At 42.3% G+C, this 25,534-nt stretch overlaps 1 protein-coding gene and 2 long non-coding RNA genes across 14 annotated transcripts; 1 reads left to right on the plus strand and 2 right to left on the minus strand.

The window, feature by feature from the left end:
- Positions 1 to 12,006: 12,006 nt before the first annotated feature.
- On the minus strand, positions 12,007 to 14,789 carry LOC119354472. 3 transcript variants are annotated; one of them, XR_005170966.1, is made up of 2 exons: positions 13,410 to 14,789; positions 12,007 to 13,084 (listed from the first exon to the last, which is right to left on the minus strand). It is a non-coding gene; the product is annotated as an uncharacterized LOC119354472 (long non-coding RNA). The 3 variants fall into 3 exon arrangements; XR_005170965.1 differs by having other exon boundaries at positions 13,399 to 14,789; XR_005170964.1 differs by having other exon boundaries at positions 12,007 to 12,631; positions 13,399 to 14,788.
- A 782-nt stretch (positions 14,790 to 15,571) lies between these two features.
- On the plus strand, positions 15,572 to 23,675 carry LOC119354473. Of its 9 annotated transcripts, none has more exons than XR_005170973.1 (10): positions 15,572 to 15,831; positions 15,915 to 15,990; positions 16,198 to 16,416; positions 17,625 to 17,665; positions 18,536 to 18,612; positions 18,965 to 19,166; positions 19,789 to 20,541; positions 20,697 to 21,211; positions 21,314 to 21,361; positions 22,094 to 23,675. It is a non-coding gene; the product is annotated as an uncharacterized LOC119354473 (long non-coding RNA). The 9 variants fall into 9 exon arrangements; XR_005170975.1 differs by adding an exon at positions 18,720 to 18,799 and having other exon boundaries at positions 15,577 to 15,831; positions 18,490 to 18,612; positions 20,697 to 20,916; positions 21,314 to 23,675; XR_005170970.1 differs by adding an exon at positions 18,720 to 18,799 and having other exon boundaries at positions 15,591 to 15,831; positions 20,697 to 20,916; positions 21,314 to 23,675.
- Positions 23,676 to 23,810: 135 nt separating this feature from the next.
- LOC119354471 lies at positions 23,811 to 25,176 on the minus strand. Of its 2 annotated transcripts, none has more exons than XM_037621197.1 (3): positions 24,594 to 25,176; positions 24,195 to 24,370; positions 23,811 to 24,014 (listed from the first exon to the last, which is right to left on the minus strand). In XM_037621197.1, exons 1-3 carry the CDS (start codon positions 25,065 to 25,067, stop codon positions 23,990 to 23,992), a joined length of 675 nt encoding a protein of 224 aa, XP_037477094.1. In that variant the 5' UTR covers positions 25,068 to 25,176; the 3' UTR covers positions 23,811 to 23,989. The 2 variants fall into 2 exon arrangements, with proteins under 2 accessions (XP_037477094.1, XP_037477095.1); XM_037621198.1 differs by having other exon boundaries at positions 23,811 to 24,052; positions 24,594 to 25,173.
- Between the last annotated feature and the right edge of the window lie 358 nt (positions 25,177 to 25,534).

A 25,534-nucleotide genomic window follows, 5' to 3' on the forward strand; every position in this document is an offset into this window, starting at 1 on the left:
AAGCAACACAAGACTTGGTAAAAAAGACTGCTTTGCAAAGTTGTGAGCCTGCACCCACTCCTTTATCCAGCACAGAAATATTATCCCTTGTTGAAGGAGAGTCTCTGAGTTCAGAAAATGGTATAAAATACAGAAGCCTGGTAGGTGCACTTCAATACCTAACACTGACTAGACCAGACATCTCCTTTGCTGTTAACAAAGTATGTCAGTTTCTCCATGCACCTACCACTGTTCATATGACTGCTGCAAAACGTATAGTAAGATATGTGAAAAATATGTTGAATGTTGGCCTAAATTTCAGCAAGTCATCCTCTACACTTATCAGTGTCTTCTCCGACTTTGATTGGGCTGGATGTCTAGATGACAGACGTTCAACTGGTGGCTTTGCAGTTTTCTTTGGACCTAATTTGATATCTTGGAGTGCAAGGAAGCAAGCCACAATTTCAAGATCCAGTACAGAGGCAGAATACAAAGCATTGGCAAATGCAACAGCAAAGATCATATGGGTGCAGTCAATTCTAAAGGAACTAGGTATGAAAAGCACTAAAGCTCCATATTTATGGTGTGATAATCTAGGTGCTACCTACTTGTCAGCAAATCTAGTTTTTCATGCCAGAACTAAACACATTGAGATAGATTTTCACTTTGTTCAAGAAAAAGTTGCAAACAAACTTTTGGATATTCGGTTTATTCATTCTCAAGACCAAGTTGCAGATGGCTTCACCAAAGCTCTACCCACAAGAAGTTTTGAGGACTTCAAGCATAATCTCAACTTGATGAAGTTGTGATTAAGGGAGGGTGTTAAACGTGATATATTCTTGTGTACGAGGAGAGGAGATCTTTTCTAACCGTATAAGGAGTAGTTAGACAAGATACTCATGTAATCTTTATTTTCTTTTATCTCTTGTATTTCTTCTTCTCCAAGATGTATCTCCACAACAACTTGTACGCATGTCAGAGCTTGCAACCCATCTATATAACATGGAACACGTCGGCCAGGAAAGACAAGACGTTTACCGCAAGTCGCACAAAACCCACCGTTGTTATTAGAAAACGATGAATATCATGTGTTTCCAGTGTGGAAAAAACCCCGAATTCAACAAATTCGTAGTCCGTCCACATGCAACACACATGCATATTTTTTCTACTATCGAAAGGGAGGATCAACCCCCGCCCATCCAAATATATCGCTGTCAAACATACATGTGTATATTATAAATAAATTCGCCAGTGCATCGCTGATGCAAGTCAAGGAGATTTTTTTCTGAAACGAGGCAAAAGATTTACCATTTCATTGATTAAGGAGTGTAACAGTGTCCGAAGACAACAGCCATAAACTGGCAAAGATAAAGCAACTACTCGTGTGGTAAAATTACACCAAGTCCTTTGGCACCTGCCAACACCCATAATCTGGCTTCATCCAAAATCTTGTCCACGATTATTATCGAAGGCGTAGAGACGTTTTGAAAGATACTAGCATTCCTCTCCTTCCAAAGTTCCCAAGAAATCAGCATAAGTAGGGAGGCCACTCCTTTTCTATTCGGCGAGTGCACGAGGGTAAGCTCGGTCCACCAATCCCTGACATTGTTCCTTGCCGCCCAATCTCCGGTCACGATATCGGCCAAACCAATCCTTGCCTTAACTGCATTCCTAAACTTGGTTGCACAGTGGGCATATACCACAATTTGGTCATCCTCTCCAGTGTAGTCTGTGAGCCGTTCAGACTTTATTGTGAATAATCAGCCAAGCAAAGAACTTGTATTTTGGAGTGGCCCAGACCTTCCAGACAGTCTTTAGCAGAGGTGATGGTATGCCCCTCGAACTGCATAATGTAGGCCCAAGCCGTGGAGTAGGTGCCGCTTTCTGTTAGCTTCCAAGTGATTGTATCTTGTGTATCATGGTCGAGGAGAATTCTAACCAAATAGGTGACGGTGGAGCAATTGCTTCACAGCCGTGCATTCATGATGCGTCAATCCTTTCTCTTATTCTCTTCACAATGTATTTTCATAGAAAGAAAAAAAAGAAGTGAAGAATGTACAAGGCAAGTGGCCACGCCGGCAAGAGCTCCTGCAACCGCAAAGCCACAGCCAGCCCTAGCCTAATCATGGCATGTGCCTCCGACTTGATTGATCTACCGAAGATAGCATGCGAGATCTCTAAGCATTAGTGCACCAACACTTTTTCTTTGGCATCAACACTTGGACAGTTTGCATGCACTTCCTACGAACTTACCTCTCCCTTCCTTTGGGCCTTTTGAGCTTTATTTTTGCTAGTGCATCCTTTACTGTAAGGTGCCACTACGATGTCATATCCTTATTGGCCAATGCACAATCACACAATAAACCAACTGTAGGAGTTGACTAAAATAGAAGACAAACAGGCCTACACAAAGGGGAAAAGGTCATGGTCAACAAATTTCGCCATGTGTAAGGGCATCTCCAACGGCAACCCACAAATTACCTCCCGCATCCATCTAGGGGGGGTCATCAGTCCACGGACACGGATGCGCGAGAACGCTATCCAACGGCAGTTGCATACATTTTCACAACAACTCAAACTAGCCGGATGTAATTCGATCAAACAGGGCCGGATTCAATATAAACAAGATGGATTTCATCTAAACATGATAGATTTCATTACATTTACATCAACTAATAGGAGCTCGTCCGGTTAGGCCTAATGGTCGTCGGCGCCCGTTCCTCGTGTCCGGCCATGAACCAAGAGAACTGAAACTTCACCGTCTGCAACTCCACCTCAGCGCTCTCCAGCTCCGCCTCCGTAACCTCCTTCTTCGAAGGACCGGGAAGTGAAGCTGTCCGCCTCCATATCATCGCCAAGCGACTAATTGGCCGAAGATGCTCAGCCCACCAAGCTTGGCGTTGACGGGAGGGGAGGAGCAGTGGCCTTCCTGGGACCAGAATGGTGGCGACCCACCGTGCACTACTCTTCCTCGCTGTTGGCGACGCCCGCGGACGTGTCTCCTTCTTCATGGTGGCGACGGGGCACAACCTCGGTGTTGTCCACCTCCTTCTCCTCGGTCTCGCCGAACACCACCTCGCCCGCGTCGTAATCGCACTCCTTGTTGGCGGTGGCCACCCGCTGCCGGTATCGCCAACGGGTGAGGCGGATCTCGCGGGCGGAGCAGTAGGACTCGAGCAACGCCTCCTGCTTCGCCAGGTCTGTGTCCGGCGTGACCGCCCTACCGGCGGTGACCTGCTCCTCCGCTTGCAGATGCTCCTGGAGGAGGTTGTGGTTGTAGTTGGCATCGGCCTAGGCCTCCCAGAACTGCTCCACCCACACCATGTCCATATACTGGGCACGGGCCTCGCCGATGGTCATGGTGCAATGCACCGGCGAGGGTGCAGCTGAGGAGGAGGGTGTCGCGGAGGAAGGGGGGAGGGCGCTAGCTTGTGGTCGGAGGCGTCCTCCATTTGCACGTCCTCCGGCTGCCTGCCGGCCTGCCAATCGGTAGCAATGGCCGCCATGGCCTTCTTCTGCTCCGATGTCAGCCCGTCCCAGAGAGCTTTGGCGGCAGAGGGATCCATGGCGGGGAGCGGTGCGGAGAGGGATGACTATGTCTATGGCTGGGGCACCGAGGCAACGGTTTATATAGCACCGGAGGGTGGGAGAGGGACGGACGGGTGGCGCCGGAGGAGACGCCTCGTCAACCGCGTGCCATCAATGCGTGCGACGGATGGACGGACATACGATCGTCGTGTCATTTGAACGCGCGACAATTGCATGCATCGGGAAGCGGCGCAGGTGACGCTCTCTTGGCCGGCACGTCGCTTCAATGCTGACGCGAGTGAGCGGTCGCGTCCGCTCTGCCAGACATGAATGCGGGCGCTGACGCTCTGGAGTGACGCTGACCGAAAACACGCGGGAGAGGGAGGGTTTTTTGATGGGCTAGGACGGTCAACAACTGGCTTGGGATCGGTCTGGACTCCCGCAAACCACCCTCACTTTTGTCTCCGGTTTACGAGAGAAATCGCGTCCAGACCGATATATGACTGCATTGGATGGCTTCATCGGTCCAGACGGTTGCAGGAGGTTTGCATATCGACGTTGGACCTAAGCAACCAAAGAACCAAAGCATGGTACTAACTCAAGAGAAAAGCTCACTAAGGATAACACGGCAGGTTAAAAGAAAGCCTCGTTTCTTCTCCACGTCCTCCACTTTTTATTTTTTGTGTGGTGTGTGTGAACTGCAAACCCCTTCACTCATGCTCAGCCCTCCCAACACAAGCTACACCCTGATGCGAGAGCATGAGACAATATCAAGCAGATAATGATGAAAAGCTCCAATATCTCCGAGATATCACCCCCTTTTCCACTAGAATGCGTTCATGCTGTTTGATTCATATTCTTATTTTAGTAGATTACACGTTTTAGTATTTCCTTCACAGAAAAGCATCATCGATCATGGAGGTGCCAACTTTTAGCCCCTTCACGTCTTATTTTTTTAAAGAATCACCGGGGGAATAGTTCTCCCACCTGAATATATTGTCCAGTAATGCCAAAGTTAGGAGTAGTTATCCTCTTGGTATTTAGCCGATCCAGCATATAAGCGAAACCAGACCAAAAACCTGAACAAGTTGATCGTGTTTACGAGGAAAACCGGGCCAAAAACCATATAGTAACAAAGTAAAAGAAGATGAGAAGAAATTGATGCCTAGGAGGACGCAGAACCTAGTTAGCAGACAAAATGACCATCATCACGAAAGACTGAAGTAGTTGCAGGGTGCTGTTGAGGGATCACAATACCAAGACTTTGCAAACAGCCTATCGCACCACACCGATGTGCGTACCAAAACCCCACGACATAACACAGGAGCATCCACAATCAACGAGTGCCGAACCTGAACATGAACCTTGACTGGTAGCTCCGTCACAAGAAGTCAAAATGTTTAGCAAGTTGGGGAGACATTGCGCCCGGCATGTGCAAAGGTGAACCGAGACAACACTAAGAGCCCGAAGCTCGCTGCAACACAAGAGCAATCATGGGAGGGCCTTGAGCATGCACAACGACATGACATCACACCACGTGATGGGCAGCCGAAGAGTAACACATGCGGAAGAAGAACACATCACCGTTGACCCCAAGCTAGTCGCAACACCACTACCTGATACACCAAGCCGACCTCAAGCTCGCCGGCCGTCAGTAGGAGGTAGGAGAACTAACCAAGAAAATGGGCAGTGCTAGTCCCTTCCACGCTCTCTCGGTCATGCAGGCCTCCTAGCCGCCTCAGGGCAGAATAAAGATCCTTATTGGAGATCTAAATGTGTCCGGACCATTTAGCCTAGACATCTGATGCGGGAATAGGGATTCGTGTTGAAGATGCCTTCAATTGTACTCCCTCTGTAAACTAATATAAGAGCGTTTAGATCACTATTTTAGTATTCTAAACGCTCTTATATTAGTTTACGGAGGGAGTACCCAATTATTTTATGAAGCCCTCAATTTTAAAGACATACCAATATATACAACCTTCTCTATAAGGCAATAGTACTAATTAGTTTGCGTCCTTTTCTGATTCAACTATGCCCCAAGGATCAAGAAGAAGACAAGAACAATAATAAATTCCTTGGTTAAGCAATATGAACACATTTTTCTTTTGCATGCACAAACATACGTCACTATCTAGATAATACTCTGCACCTTGTTGCAGGAATGTTTTCTGATATGTTTCAATGCAAACTGGCAATACAATTATACAAATGATTGGTTGTGTTTGATTAATGGACTTTTATAACTACCAAAAGTTCGGATTTTAGCAATAGGCAAGAACGATCTTTACTTCACTCTAATTATACTAGTAAGCTTGCACGTGCAACACACGTCTAAATTCAGACGATAAGTACATCCTTTTGTAAAATATTCGTGCGATTCCTAACTTAGTTATTTGAAGTGCATTGTTTGACAATTTATGATGGTTTGAACAGTGGGCAAAAAGGGATCTTCAGACACGAAACAAGATGTCTGAGTCGACCAAAACAGAATCCACAAACTAAGATAACATCATCCATAAGCTGCCATAAACATCTCATCGCTTCTCCTCTTTCTCCCATCGGCAGCCTTCTTCATCTGGGCTCCCAACTGGTGCTTGTTCGTCATGTCGACACGGAGCTTTACCATATGCATCTGCATTCGCCGCGTATGTAATCGCCCTGGACCTTGGATGGCCATAGCAAGCTCCTCTTTTAGAATTGGATAACCAGCCCTCGAGCAAGGGAGGTGTAAACATGGAGAAAAAGAAACATAGCATACTTGCGAGCACACCTTGGGAAGATGTCTCTTCCAGCTGGGCCTTGTATCTTGAGCCTCCAGTGACATGTTCTTGCGGCGTTGGTCTTTGAAAATTCCAATGGTCGGAACAGCATAGAAGAAACCTTGTAAAACAATAGACGTGTAGACTAATGAAACTGATTGATTTCTGATGTAACCATTTTTTAAAGGGGACATGGTAACACAAAACACATGTTTCCAAAGATCAAAAGGAGTCAAAAATTATATAGCGGTGTCTTCATAGGTTTTGCCGGTGTGATAGCGATGAAAAATTTGTCTTCTTGAAATACGTACGTATGACATCTTCCAAGAAAGAAATTATTTATGTACTTGCATTTCACATGCCGACCAAACCGTCATCTGGCTTAACTGAAGTGGCAGCACTGTTCGACACAGGAAAGACTGTTGGCACATAAGGGTAGTTCTATGTCATACTAAACCACAGTTTAAGCATAATATTGATATGTTGGTGTGCCCAAGAAAAAGAAGTGCAATGCATGTCTTTCATATAAATTCACAATTTTATTAATCTTGCATGTACAATTTATGTTTTTGATTGATATGCACTCCGTAAAAGAATACAAGCTCACTAATAATAGTCTGATCGTATCTCTTATGCAGAAGCTGAAACTAATGTTTGGTCCTAGCATACACCATTAAGAACCTGAAGTCATTCTTATTCCAAATAAAAGCACCGTAACTGAAGCAACCAACAAACTAAACTCTAGAACATCAATGGATAATCAGATCAATCCTTCTCTAAAGCTCGCAAGACAGAAATGTCAAATTCTAACCTAGTTGAAAAATACTGTATAGGGTACATGGTCCACCCACCTAATAAATATAATAGATCGGCATCATTACGTCTAATATGCAATAAATTATGCACCAAATAGAATTCGATAAAATCCAGTAAATCTAATTTTTCTCGTTCCATATATTAGTTTTTTAGATATAAGAGGAGAAATATTCCATGGATAGTTAAAGTCCTCACTCAGGCTTAGAATTAGAAGAAACAAACATTAGAACTGCATTTGCTCGATGCTTGAGTGAAACCTTGGTTGTTACCTCTCCCAAGAAAAGAAAAAGAGAAGATACCAATAATCTGGATGCGGCATCAATAGCACGGCTGGAAAGTATATATAGATGCAGTTTCAAGACTAACCATTTTGCATTGAAGTTTGCAAATAAATCATTTCCATGTTTGAAAAAGGGAACTTGTAAACATCTGAACCAGGAACAAATGTTTCTTTAAGATTTAACAATAGCAGCAGAAACCCTGCATCAAAGGAATAATTCTGATGCACTGGGATAAAAAATTCTGATGTACTTCAGTACCTTTTCATATTTAGGTGAGTGAGTAGAGAGACTAACACACAACCATAAGCACACGTATCCTCATTCCGCAATTCAGAGCCTAGTTACTTTATGAGCCAATATATGCATCAATTCAAGATCCTCCGGTGTATAAACTGGTACTTTCAAATCACATTGCAGCTTTTTGTTGAAGAAACAATTTGCACATTCAGTTACATCGGCATGAGCGTCGGTGCAGCTGACATCGTGCTCTCCTAATAGCCATTTATGCAGGGCGAAAAGTTGCATTACAAAAAGAAATAGACATCGAAGAAAGTATCATGGGTTGAATCAAGATGTCAACATGTGGCTGCAAACTTGCAATTCCTATAGGATTTAAACAAAAAATAACATATATTGCCTAATCGGGCCAGGCGTCGCAGCGGCATTAGTCCATGATATGGAATCCGCATGGAGTAGGCCCAGGGAGCGGTGGCGGCTGCGAGACGGGGCGACGGCATCGGTCTGCTTGCCTCGGTATATATAATTTGGTAAAATTGTACCCTCATCCTAAACATAGGCTCCTACAGAACATCCATTTCTAATTTTATGTATAACCGAGAGCCATTTATATGCCCAAATCTGATCTTAGAAAGAGTATGGATCAGTTTTAGCTCTTACATATATATACCTAAATTAAGCAAGCATTCAGATATTACATTCGTTTCCAGAGCAACATAGGAATAGTTCTTAACTCTCAACCAAAGGCTTTACCATATTTTCAGGGATTTGCGTGCAAACTTGTTTAGTCATCAATCCATAATATATGCATTTCTATTTCTTTGTAACCCTTTTGTTTTCTTGGCGCAACAAAAATTTATAGTAGGGCCATGCCTTACTGTTCAGGGTAACAAAAAAATGTCAATCTATTCACCAGTGTACTCAATCATGTTTGGAAATAATGGTACATAGGATCTGGGTCGTTGGTTCTTTTGGATGAATTGGTAGGACCTGGGCTTAATCTAAGAATTTAACAAATTGTTTATAAACAGAATGATCTTGCTTTTGGAGAGTTGAATTAGCTCACCTTCACGCAGGAAAAAATGACGTGTTACAATCTACAGAGCTCCCCTCGACTATAGAATCCAATTCACTGGCCTCGATCGCTCTGTTGCAGTTCCAACCAATCCATCAACAGTGAGCTCTAACAGAGTAACATGGAAATAATCAGACTGGGTGCTTTTCTTCGAGTGATGATGATGACACCGTAGTAAAATTGGTTTTTATCAATACTGCAAAAGAGGGGGTACTTCTTGTGCCTGCAGGAGTTTTCAGATAGCAAGCATGAGTGCAAAAGGGTAACGATCATGGAGGGCATGCAGTCTTGTGGAGTTGACAGAGATTACTCATCGTGAGAGCTTGGATCCAAACAATGCTTCAACTTGCGATTAGCATGCCTCATTTCTTTCATACCAGGTAGATGAAGCTGGTTAACCTGCATATACACATGTTGAAATAATAGAAGCAATGTCAAAGGTACTGATAACGGCATAAATGCTTAAATACCCTCCTAACCAGTGGCATATGTTCAACCAAGCACCACCTTGGTTAATCTTTTTTTGTAACACAGAGTGTTCATGTAGACCGGTGAAATGAAACACATAGCTAAAGAACAATTATTGGTGGGACTTTACATGATTATGTTATAAACTATACTGTGCCAAGCTAGGTAAACATTCTTACCAGGTGATTGATTGTGCTGAATATCTTAAAAAAATGTTCGACCAGACAAACAAAGTGTTGCCTTGAAAAAACACTTTGCAATTATCTATATTAGCATCATGAAACACAGAGTTCCGATAAATTAAGGTCATAAAGATTAATCATATTATTTATAGCTTAAGCTACCTGTCCAGGAGTATATAGAAGAGGTGCATCAGTCAACATCATTGTCTCAACATGAGAATTCACAGTTTGATCCAATCCTACAATACAAACATCTGATGCATAAGAGGGCAGAAATTTCTACACTGGTGTCAGCCCACCGAGCAAAAGTTCCAATGCAAATTCTAGAAAACAAATAGAACTATGCATAACCAGGAACTGTAGATCGATTGCATCGGAACATTAGAAGGGAAGAATTTTGCATCAAATTGCAGGATGTGCAAACACCTCCTGGTTTGCACGCACATACCTAAAAGTCAGAAATTTGCAAACGAAATTTGTAAGGAAGGATAATTGGAATACCAGCGGATAATCCAAATCGACCTCCGCCGTCGTCGTCGGGTGCGTGCGACCTCCGCGCGCCGTCGCCTTCCAGCCTCCCCGTCCGATGCGTGCCGCCTCCTTGCGCCGTCGCCTTCTGGCCTCCCCGTCTGACGCGTGCGGCCTCCCGCCGTCCCCATCCGGCCTCCCTGTCGGGTGCGTGCAGCCTCCGTCGTCGCTGTCCGGCCTCAGGTGCGTGCGACCTCCGCCGTCCGGCCTCCCCGTCGAGTGCGGCCTCCGCCGCCCGGTCTCTGGTGCGGGCGTGCGTGTGGCTTCCCCCGTCCATGCGCAGGAGTGAAGGGGCGGCGGGGCCGAGCGGGTGGCGGAGTGAAGGAGCGCGGCGGGGCTGCCGGCGAGAAGGGACGGCGGGGATGAGCGGCGGGTGCGGGGGAGCGAAGGATGGTGCGGGAGAGAGAAGACGCACGATATGTGTGAGCGGTTAGTGAGGGCGATAGAGGACGTGCGGAGAGAGATGGAGGGATTAGCGTTTTCTAAGTGCGTGGTTGGTAGCGTTAAACACAGAAAAATTATGGGCCATTAGATCTTGTTAATGGATGGATCTAATTGTTTGAATCTGCCCTTCTCTTCCTTTTATAGTGGTAGTAGATACATGCATGTATTAGAATGACTAGTTTTTCTTTCACGTACACTCCAGTCTTCACAAAAAAAATCGTCTGGACAAGATCTTCGAAACTATATCCCATGTTGATATGTTCTGAAGACTTTTTTCGGACCAAAAGTTACCACATCCGTGCTACGTGAGTTATCATATCAGTTATACATAAGTTACCGTGTCATTTACACAAAAGTTTCGGGGGTATGTTTTCAACAAACTTTTATCCCAGGGGTCAGAAAGTGATTATGATATTTGCAGTGAGTTATCAACTTTGTATGTATATTACCATGTTGCACAAAAGTAATCGGAGTATCTTTTTTAATAATTTTCATTCTCTCGGTCAAAAAATTACCGCGATATTTGTATATGAGTTATCAGCTCTTATGTGTGTGTATTATCATGTTGTTTACACATGAGTTATTGGGATGCATTTTTAACAACATTTTCCCATGTTACCCGCTCATGTTATTTACACGAGAAGTTAACACTGGTAAAAAAACACTGGTATGTTTTCAACAAAAATTTTCACGTCAAAGTTATCGTGGTGTTTTATCTAAGTTATCAGGACCGAGAGCCTATATTATCATGTTATTTACACAAAAAATTATCAAAGTATGTTTTCAATAACCTTTTTTCATGGGTCAAAGTTATCGTGGTGTTTGTACCTAAGTTATCAGGTACGGAAGCCTATATTACCATGTTATTGACACAGATGTTACCGGAGTATGTTTTTAATAACTTTTTTCTATGGGTCAAAGTTATTGTGGTGTTTATACCTAAGTTATCAAGTCCGACAATGTATATTATCAGGCTATTTACAAAGAAGTTATCGGTTGTATGTTTTCAACAAATTTTTTCATGGGCTAAAGTTATCGTGGTGTTTGTACCTAACTTATCAGGACCGGGAGCCTATATTATCATGCTATTTACACGAAAAAAAGTTATCAGAGCATGTTCTCAACAACTTTTTTTCGCGGGTCAAAATTATCGTGGTGTTTGTACCTAAGTTATCATGTCCGGGAGCCTATATTACCATGTTATTTACATAGATGTTACCGGAGTATGTTTTCAATAACTTTTTTCCACGGGTAAAAGTATTAGTGGTGTTTATTCCTAAGTTATCAAGTCCGCGAGTGTATATTATTATGCTTGTATGTTTTCAACAACTTTTATCCACAGGGAAAAATTATCATGGTCTCTGTACCTAAGTTATCAAATACAGGAGCCCGATGACATGCATTGGTTGCATGCTCCTGGCCTTAAAATGGAGAGAAACATGCTACCATAATGGGAGCAATTAAAATGGAGAGAAACATGCTACCATAATGGGAGCAAAGATTGCGTGCTTTCATTTCAATCCTCTTAATTTTTCAGCCCATTATTTACTTTCCTCGGACATGGTAGAAACTAGATGATGCCCCGGGCGTTGCTACGGGTACACTTGTATCTACTACCCCTATAAAAGAAAGAGAGGGCGAAGAACCAAGTCATCCTATCCTATCCATCCAAACCTGCAATCTAAAGGCCTACATCTCTACTACTATTAAACAAGTAAACATATTCTTCACTATGCCCACCCGGTTAAACGTACACAGGCCACACAAGACAAATTACCACCCCAGGATCAGGCATCTAACCGTCCACATAAAAGTCAGACCTCCCCTGTGTACGTTTAGCGATTTACATTAACGGACAAAACTCTGCCATCGATCGAACAGTTCCACCTACCCCGCAAAAAAACAACAGACAGTTCCAATCAACTACAGAAAATTTGCCATAATTAACGGGAATAAACACGTCCGCCTCACAATAAATGGCTAAACTTATGGGAATCAGCTCGATCTACCTGCCTTTGCCAACCTGGACGTACGTCGCAGCCGCCCAGCCTCTCCTACGCCATCGCCGCCATGCATAGCGGACGACGCCCGCGACGAAGCGCTTCTGGCCAATGCAGGTGCAGACTATCCTCTTGCGCGCAATACGTGGCCAGTTCCATCCCAGTTAATCTCGATGTCTTCTTTGATGTCGCCGTTTAGACGCACACTACAGTCAGACATCGGTGCTGCCAAGCCACTGTTGTGCCCTCGCCACCCAGCCACTGTTGGCCATCGTCGCCTTCCACAGTCGCCGACATCAGCGCCGACAAACTCCTCAGGCAACGCACCTGCCTGCACCAAAGGAACATGGTATGATTTTACAGGATATTCAATTGGGTTAATGTGATGGGGCCGATCAGTTCCTGATTTTATAGGAAATTCTATTTAACATAATGTGCATAATTCATTACTTCCCTAATCCCTATCAAAGTTGCATCTTTATAACAATGCTCTTCACTCTCAAATTTGCATATTTACAACAGTGTGATGATGAATGCATCAATTTTGTACAAACCATAATAGATCTATTTCCTATGACTTCAACATGAATTTTAACATTGCATCAAACTGGAGCCCTCCATCATATTGTTTTAACAGTATAGTGCTTGAATTGGTATGACTGGATGAATAAAACCCAGTCAGTATGATCTATTTGTAACTTGGTCCAATAGAGTGGAGAAGAAAACCCAGTCCAAGAATATGCATTTTCCTGTACACAAATTTGGTCATCTTCTATTATCAAATCTGCATATCAGATGGCTGCAGGATAAGTATTGCATGATAAACAACAATATGAAACAAAACATATAGGCTCGGAAACAGTTTGGATTTTACAATAGAAAATCTACTAAAGTAAATTCAGGTAGAATCAACAGCAGAGCTAGGATTTGGGAACAGGGTAGTCCTCCAAAATTAAGTTGTTTCTATTAAAGAGACGCTATGATGTATCACCTTTGTCTAACTGATGCATTCAACAAATAACTGGTAAATTCAGAAATTATGTAGTAAGTACTTGATCATTTTGGCCAAACCAAATCCAAGACTATCATGAAGTAAACCTGTCAATTACTTGTTCTGTACAACGCTCAAAAGCTTCGGGTTGATGTATATGGCAGGCAGGTATGCCTCCCCATTCCCATCTTTGTGTTCAGAGTTCCAAAAATTTAGGATCGAACAAATTCCCTGACTCTTAGATGGTCTTCAATATCCATTTCTTGTAAGCCTGCAAACACACTTCTGATGTAACCAGGGGTCGGGGACAACAAGAAATATATCTAAAAGGTTGTGCTACATCATGAATATCACTTGTGTAGCTGCCGTAAGTAGTACTGAAGATGCCAGAGATGTTTATGGACTTCTAATAAAGGAAGTTATTCCAAGAAAAGGAATTTTTGAGGTTATAAGCTCTTTTAGCCAACCATCGCCCTCTATATGACAGCCATAGCATCATCATTATCCTACATTATCAATTATTCACTCTTCAACCTGTATTATCCTAGAGTCATACATACTTATCCTACTATGCTTCTCTTGATCCTCTTTTATTTGCTATAAAGCTCGCATTTGGGAACTTCTAAAAACATGCTTTCACTTTTCAAAAAAGAAGTAACTTTCTTTGGCAGGATGAAGCCAAATCAACCTCATCCGTCTTGGTCCCTAGCGCCCCTAGCCACCCAGATTTCAAATCTACCTATTAATCAACTTTATTGCAGCATGGTTGCCTCAATAATATTAACTAACTAAAATCCCCACTCATAACAGTTGCTGCAACCAAGTTAAGAACGTCTAATCGAACAACTTCTAATTTTTCTCCCTAATTCTAAAATGACTCTCATGCTTAAACTAGACTACTGAGCTACCTATGTATATTCAGGAATGGGTAGAAATTAAGGATTAGCAGAAGTGGGTAATGGCGAGTATCTCAAATCAGAAATAAGCATATATGAAAGCCGAAGTGGGGAATAGATCGTCTACTGGCACCGGCTTGCACTTGCAGGGGACCAGTCACCGCGGCACTGCTGCCGCACATGGGCATTGCACGGCGCAGCGCAGTCGCACGCACAGGGTGGTGGGAGCCGCCGACGAGCGAGATGGAAAGGAAGGCACCAGCCGCGGAGGTTGCGACACATGATTGCCACAGCCGCCGATCTGGTGGAGGCAAGTCCCGCGCCTCCGCGTCGGCCTTCGTCCGGCGCCCAGCGACCATACCGAGCTCGAGCGGATCCTCGGGCACTTCGGCGACCGATTCGAAGAGGAGGGGCTGAGAAGAGTGGGAAGAGTGCGAGACCTCGCGCCGGCGGTGGGGACGAACAGGAGGGGCGGCTTGAGGAGAGAGTGAGAGAGTTGTGGGCTTGTGGCCACCATGGAATAAGGAGCAGTGGGGAGACAGTGAAGGGATAAGGGAAGGTAGGTGACGAGGCGAGAACTGAGAGGGGGCGTCCGGTGTGTCTTTTTCTTTTACCTTCTCTTTTTTTAGTTGGTTTTTTAGCCTTTTTTGGTCAAGTCAGATATAGCATCTGGTGTTGTCCAATTTAGTTTTTTTTACCAATAGATGAATTGAATGATATTTCCGCTTTCATATATTTTTTTAACGGTAAAAATGATGTCTGATGTGCACGAGGTATATATATTTACACAATAGATGCATGTCAGTCGCCTGACTTTCGAATTCGGGCCAGTCGATTTTGGTTGAAGGGAGAAACAGGCGAAGAGGAGGAGGAAGCTCATCGGAGGGGAGGAAGAAGCTCACCGCAAGCTACCTCATCATCTATCTTAGGGTAGGGGTGGGGGAGGCAGCACGACAGTAGTGGGGGCGGCAGCACGACAATGATGAAGATTCCCGGGAAAAAACAGACGAGGCCCGGGGGAAGAGGGATGGCCAGGGGCGGTGGCGACACGGCGGTGGGAGGAGGTTCCAGGGAGGGCCGGGCGGTGGTGGTTGGCGGTCTGGCCGGTGGTCCGTGGGACGGCTGAGGGAAGAAACTGTCTGAGGTAGAAGAAAGTCCCGAGGTTTAACAAGGGATCGTGTTGTTCATTTTGCATCGGATGGCCGGGAAGAATCGATTGCCCAGTTTAAATTTCCAGTCGATTTATACTTGGCCACTCCTATATTTTTATGTGTATATGCCCTTATTGCATATAAATGAGTACAATTTATGTGTTAATGAATATGTATGTTACACGTGCACGTTTACTAATTCCTCTAAAACATCAAACACGTTTTATACTTTAATTACCCATCAATGTCATTGTATTAACCCGTTCCGAAAAAACCCACCGCACCACGACCTTTGCCCACCGCACGCACGCACGAACCCCCACACGACGACCTTTCCCACACCCCGCACCTCCTCCTCCCAACGACCAGAGCATGGTCGGGCCTTCGCCGCCGGCCGCCGCCCGCCCATCCACGGTCAAGCCTCCGCCGCCGCTCCACGGCCAAGCCTCCGCCGCCGTTTGCAGCCGCCATGGAATGCCTGGATGTCGTCAAGGTCCCTCTTCTCCTCTCCCAACTGGACTTGATTGTTTTGGATTTGGCGGCTCCCCTCACTCACACCCTCCCTCCCTGATGCAGATGCACGCAGGTGCAGCACCTGCAACGGAACGGAAGACCACCGATGCTCTGCTCTTGAGACAACAGATGCACGCAGGTCAGGTCACAGCAGGGAGGGATTTCTGCGAATCTACATACAACTTCATTTAATTTATTAGTACTTGGTGGGTGTGAGAAAACTGAAATTTTTAGATGCATGCTTGCTTGGATGCGTGACACACAACACTGTTTGCTCATCTCAACTCTGTGTTTTTGCTCTGTACCAACATCTTCTGAACTTTGTCTCTATTCATGAAAATTGTAGAGGCTAGATACATACATAGCAATCGTCAGGCTCCAGTTTTGTACTGACCACTCCAAGGCTTGTTCAACCTGGTGAATCTTTCCTTCATCTGCATCGTTTTTCGCTTCAGTCTGTACATCCTCGCCCTCCGCACATCCTCGCCCTCCGCCCGCCGATCCTATTCTCCGCCGCCCGCCTTCCTCTGCTCCTCCTCTGCCGCCAACGATCTCATCTGAGCCAGTAAGTTTTCTTTACATTCAAGTGTGCATTGTTTGAACAACATGCTTGTGGTTCTGTTCTTTCCACACAAGATAATCTGATACATACATGATCCTTCTGGTTATGATTATTTTAGTGCATACATACATGATTCTTCCACACAACAGGAACAATTATTCTGGAACAATTGCCGTATGTGAATTATCATGATCCAATGCCAATGCCACACTCAGCGCTAAAAGGGTTACAGTTTATGAGGACATATTGAATTAGTGAGGATTTCATAAATTGTAGTCCAAGCAACTCAGACATTTGAAGTTTTGTTGCTTACCTTCCCATCCCATTGTGTTGCTATGCTCCTGAAGTTGCCTAACTACAGGAAAGGAGGCCAAAGTTTTGCTATATTGGGTTATCCACAATAGTATCGGCAGCGATGTTTTGTTTTGTCACAACTACTCAAATATATAATCTAAATAATCTAAATATATAATCTGCACATTGTAGTTTGAGTTAAAAAATACCACATTGTAGTTTCAATTAATTTTTTTTAAAACCCACGTGTTTTGTTGTTTCAAGAGATTGAGTCATGGGCTGTGAGCAAGCATTATATATTGACATGAAAGGTAGATCTATTTAGATCATGAAGGTTTGCGCACCGTGATGCAAAGGCCGTATGCATCGACGAGGCGAAGGTGGGGCTTACCGGGATGGGTTGAGAGGAGGCAGTGGAGAGAGGAAATGGGAGAGGCGGATGGTGAATATAGGAGGTGAAAAAGGATGCATCTACTTAGTCCTTCTGTTGAATGCATAAAAGGCACCCTGCAGCCTCTCTGCTTGCAAAATAGATGCTCTCTGCTTGGTACACTCATGACATTAAACCTTTCATCTCCAGTTAGAGATGCAACTTGATTTGACCTAAAAAATTCTATTTTTGAGTATTACCTTCTTCCACACCTCTGCAACATCTTCTGAAGCCTCTACTCTTAACCAGTCTGCTGCTATCGCTTTCTTAAATTTTATACGGGAAAATAATTTAGTACTTTTTTTAAAAAAATTGTGCAAGCTAATATGTTTCAAGATTCATGAAACATATGTTTCAACATTCAAAAGTTTACATAAAAACCATATGCGGCAAAACTGAATGACATTTTAAAATATATAATTTTGACAGAATGAAAAAAAATTCAGTTTCCTCTTCCTCCCTAACTACGCATACTTTATTTCTACAGGTACAGAATATTGCCACTCATCAACATCTGCAACATCTAAGGTCCTTTTCGTCACATATTCATATTTACTTGAGATTCTGCTTACTTTGTTTGCACCATTTAATAATTGAGCTTCTCAATATTGCATGAATATTTCTAATGATGTACGACGTTCCCCATTTCTTTAACATCCCTGGCATGTGTGTGCTCCATTAGTGAATGACAAATTTCTGAATTTTTGTGATGAACAATGTTTATGTTCGTTTAGGCAGCTCACCGGCATCCATCATGGTTTGCTATTTTAGAATTAATCAAGATTACCTTTCAGGCTTCTTCCGTTGCCTAGCTAATTCCCTCCTTCTAGGCCATGTTGTGGTCTGAAATTGAACGTATACATATGATCCTGGTTTTTCTACACCGCCAACTTTACTATTGATTACTCCCAGAACCTTAAGTTGATCTGAATAGACATAGCGAAGTAGATGCAAACTTCAGGATAAAAGCATGTATATCATGGAATGATAGGAAGAGGGCTCTGAGCTAGACATGTTGATTATACTGTTTAATGTTAGCTCCATCAATACTGATACATATACGATTTCCTGTTGTAAATAGGTAAATATTTTGCAAGTAATGTAATTTGGTAAATAAGCTAAAGTATTAACCTTACTGCTATCTCAAAGTATGATGCGATTATTCAGTATCCATTGCCTGATATAGTCAGTCAGAGGCATCAAATCAAATCTCCCTTAAATGATTAAATCATTTAACTGCACATCACAAGTATCAGCCTCCATCTGCCACCAATATTGCAAGAAACAAGGCATGCTGATCTAATAACCATCTTTATATATATTTTTAACCTAACAAGTGAGCTGATGATCAGGAAATCATGTTTAACTATCAATAAGTGATCCCATTTCTTGGCTCAGTGAAGTGATTATGTGGATCTTGTGAGGAAAACAGATAGGCCAATAAGCCTGGGAGGTTGTCTACAGTCACTGGCCTGGTATGTGACCTGCTTGCATCTTTTCCTGATTACCTCACAACTGCAGTTGTCTACGTTTTATGTTAACCATCATTTTATCAATTTAATTCTCGAGTTTGTTTCTCAAGCAAGACAATCCACCAAAGTATCACCCACAGTCCCGTGAAGAAAAATGAGACACACTGTTCTTGCAACTTTCCGTTTTTAGGTGGGATCCCTTGTTGAATTGTTGAACTTTCACATGGATTAGCCTTTTCTCCTGAGACCCTCTCCTGAATATTAGCTAGAGTTCTTTTTAATAGCTTGGTATGCCAGCTGTAAAATATGAACTGATAGCACATGAACTTTGTGTATGTTTGTTACTCTCTTTTAGGCCTTGATGCATTCCAGTCAGAGAAGGTGATGGAGACCCTTAGACAGCTTGCAGAAGATGGGCACACGGTCATATGCTCTATACACCAGCCGAGAGGCTCAGTCTATAGCAAATGTGATGACATTGTGCTACTCTCAGAGGGAGAAGTTGTATATATGGGGCCGGCAAAAGAAGAACCTCTAAAATACTTTGCGTCATTAGGGTTGTTATTCTGTCATCACTTACATTCCTATCTGTCATTTGGTGTTCTCTAAAACATAATATTTTACATGATTTCCACATATCTCAAATGTATGTACTGCACTTATTTAATTTATAATATAGTTAGCAGGGCTAAGTAATACCAGGCATAGATTGGATTTTGGTAACACATCTCAGTCATTTTGTATTTGACACTGTAGCATGTCACGATCGATTGTTATACACATGGATGATGGATATGGTGATGTGTCAACATTTTAGTATTATTCATGTGGCCAACACGGTACTGAAGCAATTGTTACATAAGTAGGCATACAGGGAAGTACTCCATCCATAGACATACATTGGTCCTTCATGTTTTCAGCAGTTCAGGTTGTATTGTACGTCTGATTTTTCACACTTGCTTCAAGCTTAAGTAATTTATCATTTGACTATATGTATCCTTGTTAGGAGAGCCCTGAAATCGAACATTCACGATGCTGGAATTTTTGCACAGTTATTTTTAGCTGTTTACTCCGTGGAACATAACTCAGGCCTATTTTAACTGCTTTGTTTTCAGCCCATATCTTATTCTGCACTTGTACTATTACTGATTACTAACTTGAGTTTGTTTACTTCATTAGGTACCAATGCCCAGGTCATGAGAACCCCGCTGAGTTCTTGGCTGATCTCATTTCCACTGATTATAGCTCAGCTGAAAGTGTACAGTCATCACATAAAAGGATTGAGAACCTAATTGATGATTTTGCAAATAAGGTTCTAATTACTGAATTTAACAGTCCAGTAACACAGTCGGAGGGCTCTGAATTTTCTACCAAACCTGCTCAGAAGTCCACTAGCAAGCAAAGACGTGGTTGGTGGAGACAATTTCGTTTGATATTCAAGAGAGCATGGATGCATGTTTTTCACGGAGCCTTGTCTGATAGTGTCTTCCAGCTTTTTTCCTGCTTCTGCCTTGAAATTCGTTGATAGGTTATTTTGGCGTGTGTGTTTAGCTTAAAATAAACCGGACCTATACTGTAGCAAATTCAGGGGATCTATCTTTTCAATATTTACTGTAAGTTGACACTTGGTGGCATGTTGTGCTTTCACCAACTCTGTGGCTGATGTAGCTGCAACATGTAACTACTGCATGAAATGTGTAAGTAAACCAAGTAATTTACCTGAGCTTAGCTGCCTGAAATCTAAATGGTTGTTTACCTGAAGATTGACTATCTATTAGTTGATTCTGAGAAGTATTTCAGGCTTTTTGTGATGGACCAACAAACAAAGTGAGAGCAAGAATGTATGTTACTTCAACAATTATATTTGGATCAGTGTTCTGGCGAATGGGGAAAACTCAAACTTCCATACAAGATAGGATGGGACTTCTTCAGGTAGAATGTCTTGAATCTATGGAACAAACACATTCTGATATTTGATTTATCTTATAACTGTTCCCATTTTTTCTTAAAGAACAGTTTCTCTAAAAAATGCCTGAGCACCTCCTCATATCTTATAACTGTCTGTTTTCTTTCATTTCATGAGTTAGGTGGCTGCCATAAACACAGCAATGGCTGCTCTGACAAAGACGGTGGGGGTTTTCCCGAAAGAACGAGCTATAGTTGACAGGAACGTGCAAAGGGTTCCTATGCACTAGGACCATATCTCTCTTCTAAGATGCTGGCCGAGATTCCGATTGGAGCAGCATTTCCATTGATATTTGGATCCATTCTCTATCCAATGGCTAAACTTCATCCTACAGTTTCTAGGTCAGTATTATCCTCACATCAAAGTTGAAAGTGTTGCGCGACACCATAGTCCATGCCACATGGTAGAATTTGGCATTGGTTTAGCTTATGCATATTCCTAACAAATATTTCATGCGCCGTATTCTTAACAAATATTTCATGCATAGTGTTGAGCAGGTGAATTTCTACTTTATGTTTCTAATTCTCTTTTTTTTAATGTTTCCATTACTTTTTATTGAAATCTGCTCAATGGGATGAGAAGTGGACCTTTGACTGGAACTATTTTTTACTATTGTTTCTCCAATTTTCCATTCAGGTTTATGTTCCTCACATAACAGCATACATCAAAGCGTGTAGATCTATTTTATAGAAGTCAGTGATCCAATCTTTCTAATGCCTTTTCTTTATGTGGATGCAGCCATTCTTGGAAGAATGCAACTGCAGCTTAATTGGAGTTGAACTGGAGGTAACATTTGGAATTACTTGGAAGTTGGAACACAAGTGGAGTGTGTTATGACGATTGCTCAAAGGAACTTTGGTCATATTGCTTGACAACATGTCAATCACTCTTCTGCAACTCAGATAAAAACAATTTGAATTAAAAAAATGCAAAATCGAGTTTGAGTTGATAGGGTATATATAATATCTGAAAACAAATAGAAAACATGCCAGTGTTCCGAGAATGCAACATCCCAGTCCACGACAAGAAAAAATGATCAGCTAAATTTCTTGACTCATAACAAGAGTCAGTGGCTTGCATTCTCCCAAATGCTTTGTATCATTTGTTGAAATTCTAGACTCCTTTTATTCCATATTGTTGATATCTATGCAACTAGAGCAGCTAAATTATTAAGTGTTTTTTAGTACACCTGATCAAAAACAGTTGTTGACCTTTTGCGAGTGCACCTTTGCAAATACTGGTAGAAAGTTGTGCATCTGTGCCTGCCAAGCTGTAACAGGCAGTGTTCACAGGCTGATATATTTTTTGATTCGGTGATTTGATTGATCACAACCCGACCAGCACAATGTATCTTCTATGGCTTGCACTTTATGTCCACATTTACTATAGTGATGGACTATCTAATGCTCAGCAAAATTTCTACAAGAATACAACTTTCGCTGAAAGCCTATTCTTATATTTGTTTCTATTCTCAACATTCATTTTTATTTGTGTCCTCACTGCGTTCTTCCTTTCTAGGAATCAGGTCTATATTTTTTTTTACCATTCAAGGCATATGTGCACACAGAAGCCGTTTTGCATGTATCTGAATCTTCCTGTCTGGTACTTGTGCTGGGAAGCAAAATGTGAAAACAAAAACCAATACATCCAGATTGTGCATTATTTTGGTGTGTTTTCAGTTTCCATAGCTTTTCATATGAATGTGAATATACATGCCATATTTTCTATTGCAAGGTGCCAGAGGACATGTTGCAGAGAGTATTACCAATTACAATTCAAACTTACTGGAGACAGTTACCACTTGCAATTCACATTATTATGTATTTGGTTTGCTCACTCTTTATCCCCTCGTACTTGTTGATGGTATTGCTCATACTATACTTTTGGCCAACATTGCACGCATGATTTCTAGCAAAGAACATGTGTTATTCTTGTTTAAATAGGGAACATGTGACATTCTTTATTTTTATTTGAATGGGAACATTTTTCTGTTAAGAACATTTTGTAAGGCCATCAAAGATGCACGTCAAAGGAGTAAGGCCATGCCCTTTTGGCCGTCCAATGGAAAGCAACAAAGTGAAACCATTCTATGTCCTAATTTTTTCTTGCTTTAAATACTCTTAGCTTTAGCTATATCAGTCAATACGTGCACTGAACGATATGATTACTATGATTTTTTTTTGAGAATTTACTATGAGTCTATTATGAATGGCATTGAGTGTCATTGTCGTATCCTTTTACTGATTTTTCTTTATGGTAATAATGATAAAAAAGAAGCATATTGTGGTGTATGAAATATTATCGTACTACAAGATAATTTTATATTTTTATACCATTTCCTCTTTAGTATACATGTGTTAGTAACTTTTGATTGACTTCAATCAGACACGCAAACTGTAGACTTGGACATACGGTCACTTGTTACATACATTTATTAATCTTTAATATTATTTGCACCTTCTTCATTTGTCCTTGTGAATTAGTTTTTTCTTCTACTAAAAACACTATTATTTAGTGAAACATGTGTAGATAATTTTCGCAAAAAGAAGAAACATGTGTAGATTAAAAAAATTCACAAAAAGAAGAAACATGTGTAGATAAAAAAACTATGTAAAACTAGACAACTATTTTCATAATTATTTTGTGGCAATTAAGACGTGTGTTGCACGTGCAAGCTTACTAGTATATTTCTAAAGAACTCTCAGATAAATACATGAACATATATCGAGTAATAGAGCAAGAGTTAAAAGGGTAATCTCTTGCCAAGAACGCAGTGCTTTGCCTCTGTAAAATTTTGAGTTTGAAGTACAAATGCAATAATGGTGTACCATTTTTTAAAAGCGTGATCCAGCACCAGTAGAGTAGGTAAATTAGACAATCTTTTCACACCTTAGCCTAAGTTGCTAGCTTCACACTATTTCTTATGAATAAAGATTCTGAGATGGTATAGAGTATAATCCATGCAGATATTCCTGGAATAACTAACTTGGAATTGCACTAACTAAAACAGGGAGGAATTGTTAATGTAGGATAAAGTCAATCCTGGTTCAAAATTTAACCTGGGCAGAACAAAAGCTAATGCCTGCTTCTTTTATTTTGTTGTTTGGAACAGCGTCATCATCTACTCTTCATAGGAACAATAGAGAAATATATAAAATTTATAACTCTAAATCACCAAAGAGGGTAGTTGTCTCGGACTGAAAAAGCTACCTGTTCATTTTTCCATGCCAAGCTATTGTACCGTACTATATTTAATCCATCATCACATTACACTGGAACAGTTGGAACAAAGAGATACAGAAATAATGGCACGTCATGTAGCCATTAGCATTGCAACAAATTGTAAGATGCAGATATTGAAGCACCCTACTGTCAGAAATAATCCCACATTTTGTAGCCATCAGCTAAACTCAATCAGATAGTTTCCGCATAAATGTAACTGAAAAAACCAACCGATGTAACATGCATTATTGATTGCTGCAAGATATAAAGAAGGATTAACACGCCATGCATTAGATGGCAGAAGGCTAAACATAACAAAAATAGTAGAAGCGAATCCTGAAAGGCACATATGTATGGAAGAAATAGGATTCGTGGGAATACGCAGGTAGAGGAATACCGTGTGGTACAACACATCAGATTGAAGCCCTTGCAATTGTTGGTCTGTTCAGGTCTTGAAGCAAAAGGACTCCTAATAATATTCGCTACCAGGTTGTTCCTCTGTGGCCGAAAGGAGACCCGGGTCGGTTGTCCGGGCGAGAGCGAACCAAGGTGCGGGAGAGCTGTCGAAGGCAACTGGACCAGCAGCCAGAGTCGGAGGAGTCCATCAGCAACAGGACAAGATTTCTGTAGAACAGGTTACAACATCTTGCCAGTTTTTGTTTATGCTTATGATTGAACCGCTGCTACTGATTAACAACGTGCATACAGTAACTTCAGAGACGCGAGAATGGTGCAGCGGGAACATAGGTAATACAGTAAGTTATGTAACTTCCGGACAGGATGTGAAGGGGATCACCGGTGCGGGAGATGCGAAGGTCGAACTCGAGATGTTGATGTAGAGGTTGCAGCCGAGGCCAGCTTGGTCGGGGCGGTTGATGATGATTACGTTGTCTTTCGCCGCCGCCAGCTCCATCACCATCGTGACCTCCACCCCCGGCCCGCCGCCGCCGCGCCCCGAAGATCTCCTCGCCATCGGCATCGCCTGGGATCCCGACCCAGATCCTCTCCTCCCCTCCCCCCCCTTCTCTCGCATGTTCTCGTTGGTTTCATGGCTGAGTGTATTTTTCTTTTGCTGGACGACGGTGGTGTGAGGCCGGAGCCGAGGCAGACCGGCGATCGTTCCGAAGCAGGAGAGAGGCGATTGCCACATAGCCGCCACAACCACCTGGAAAGGACTGGATTTTTTCTGGATGGAGAGAGGGCTCGATGGATTGAAATTTGAGAGACCCGAGAGCACGCTCATTATATGGACATGGAGCAAAGGGCTCATGTGAGAGATGAAGGGCCTATGGGATAGTGGATGGAAGATGGAGAGGCCCTGGTTTCGTCTTCCATGTTAAAAGAGTGGGATGAAGCGTCGGTACAGAGAAGAAGAAATCGTTTTAATTTTTTTTAAGGAACTGAAATCGATTTAATATATGGACCTATTTGATGACATGGACAGCTTGCAACGATGTGGCACATCGATGATGTGGACGGTGTGCATGATGAGAGAATAGGAAGTAGTGGGGAGCAACTTCTTAAGAATGGTAGATGGAAACAAGACAACGAGACCTACTACTATAATGGAGAGACAAAATAGTGTTTTTAATACTATATATGAAAACTGCCTACTGTACCCAACATGCTATTTAAAAGCATGAAATTGGGGGGTAAGACAACAAAAGTAATTTAAGTGAGCTGGTTAATGGGCCATAGCTTAGTTATGAGATACTCAGGTCCGAGTCCAAAGGCACC

The sequence above is a fragment of the Triticum dicoccoides genome, chromosome 2A (genome assembly GCF_002162155.2).
Source record: "Triticum dicoccoides isolate Atlit2015 ecotype Zavitan chromosome 2A, WEW_v2.0, whole genome shotgun sequence".
Lineage (NCBI taxonomy): Eukaryota > Viridiplantae > Streptophyta > Magnoliopsida > Poales > Poaceae > Triticum > Triticum dicoccoides.

Bases quoted from the DNA above. Each gene is read 5' to 3' on its own strand.
- LOC119354471 (XM_037621197.1), bottom strand. From the start codon at position 25,067: ATGAGCCCTTTGCTCCATGTCCATATAATGAGCGTGCTCTCGGGTCTC. The intron at 24,371-24,593 runs GTGATCCCCTTC...CTGCTGGTCCAG, and splicing joins CCTTCGCATCTCCCGCACCG to TTGCCTTCGACAGCTCTCCC. The intron at 24,015-24,194 runs GTATTCCTCTAC...TGGTTTTTTCAG, and splicing joins CTGATGTGTTGTACCACACG to TTACATTTATGCGGAAACTA.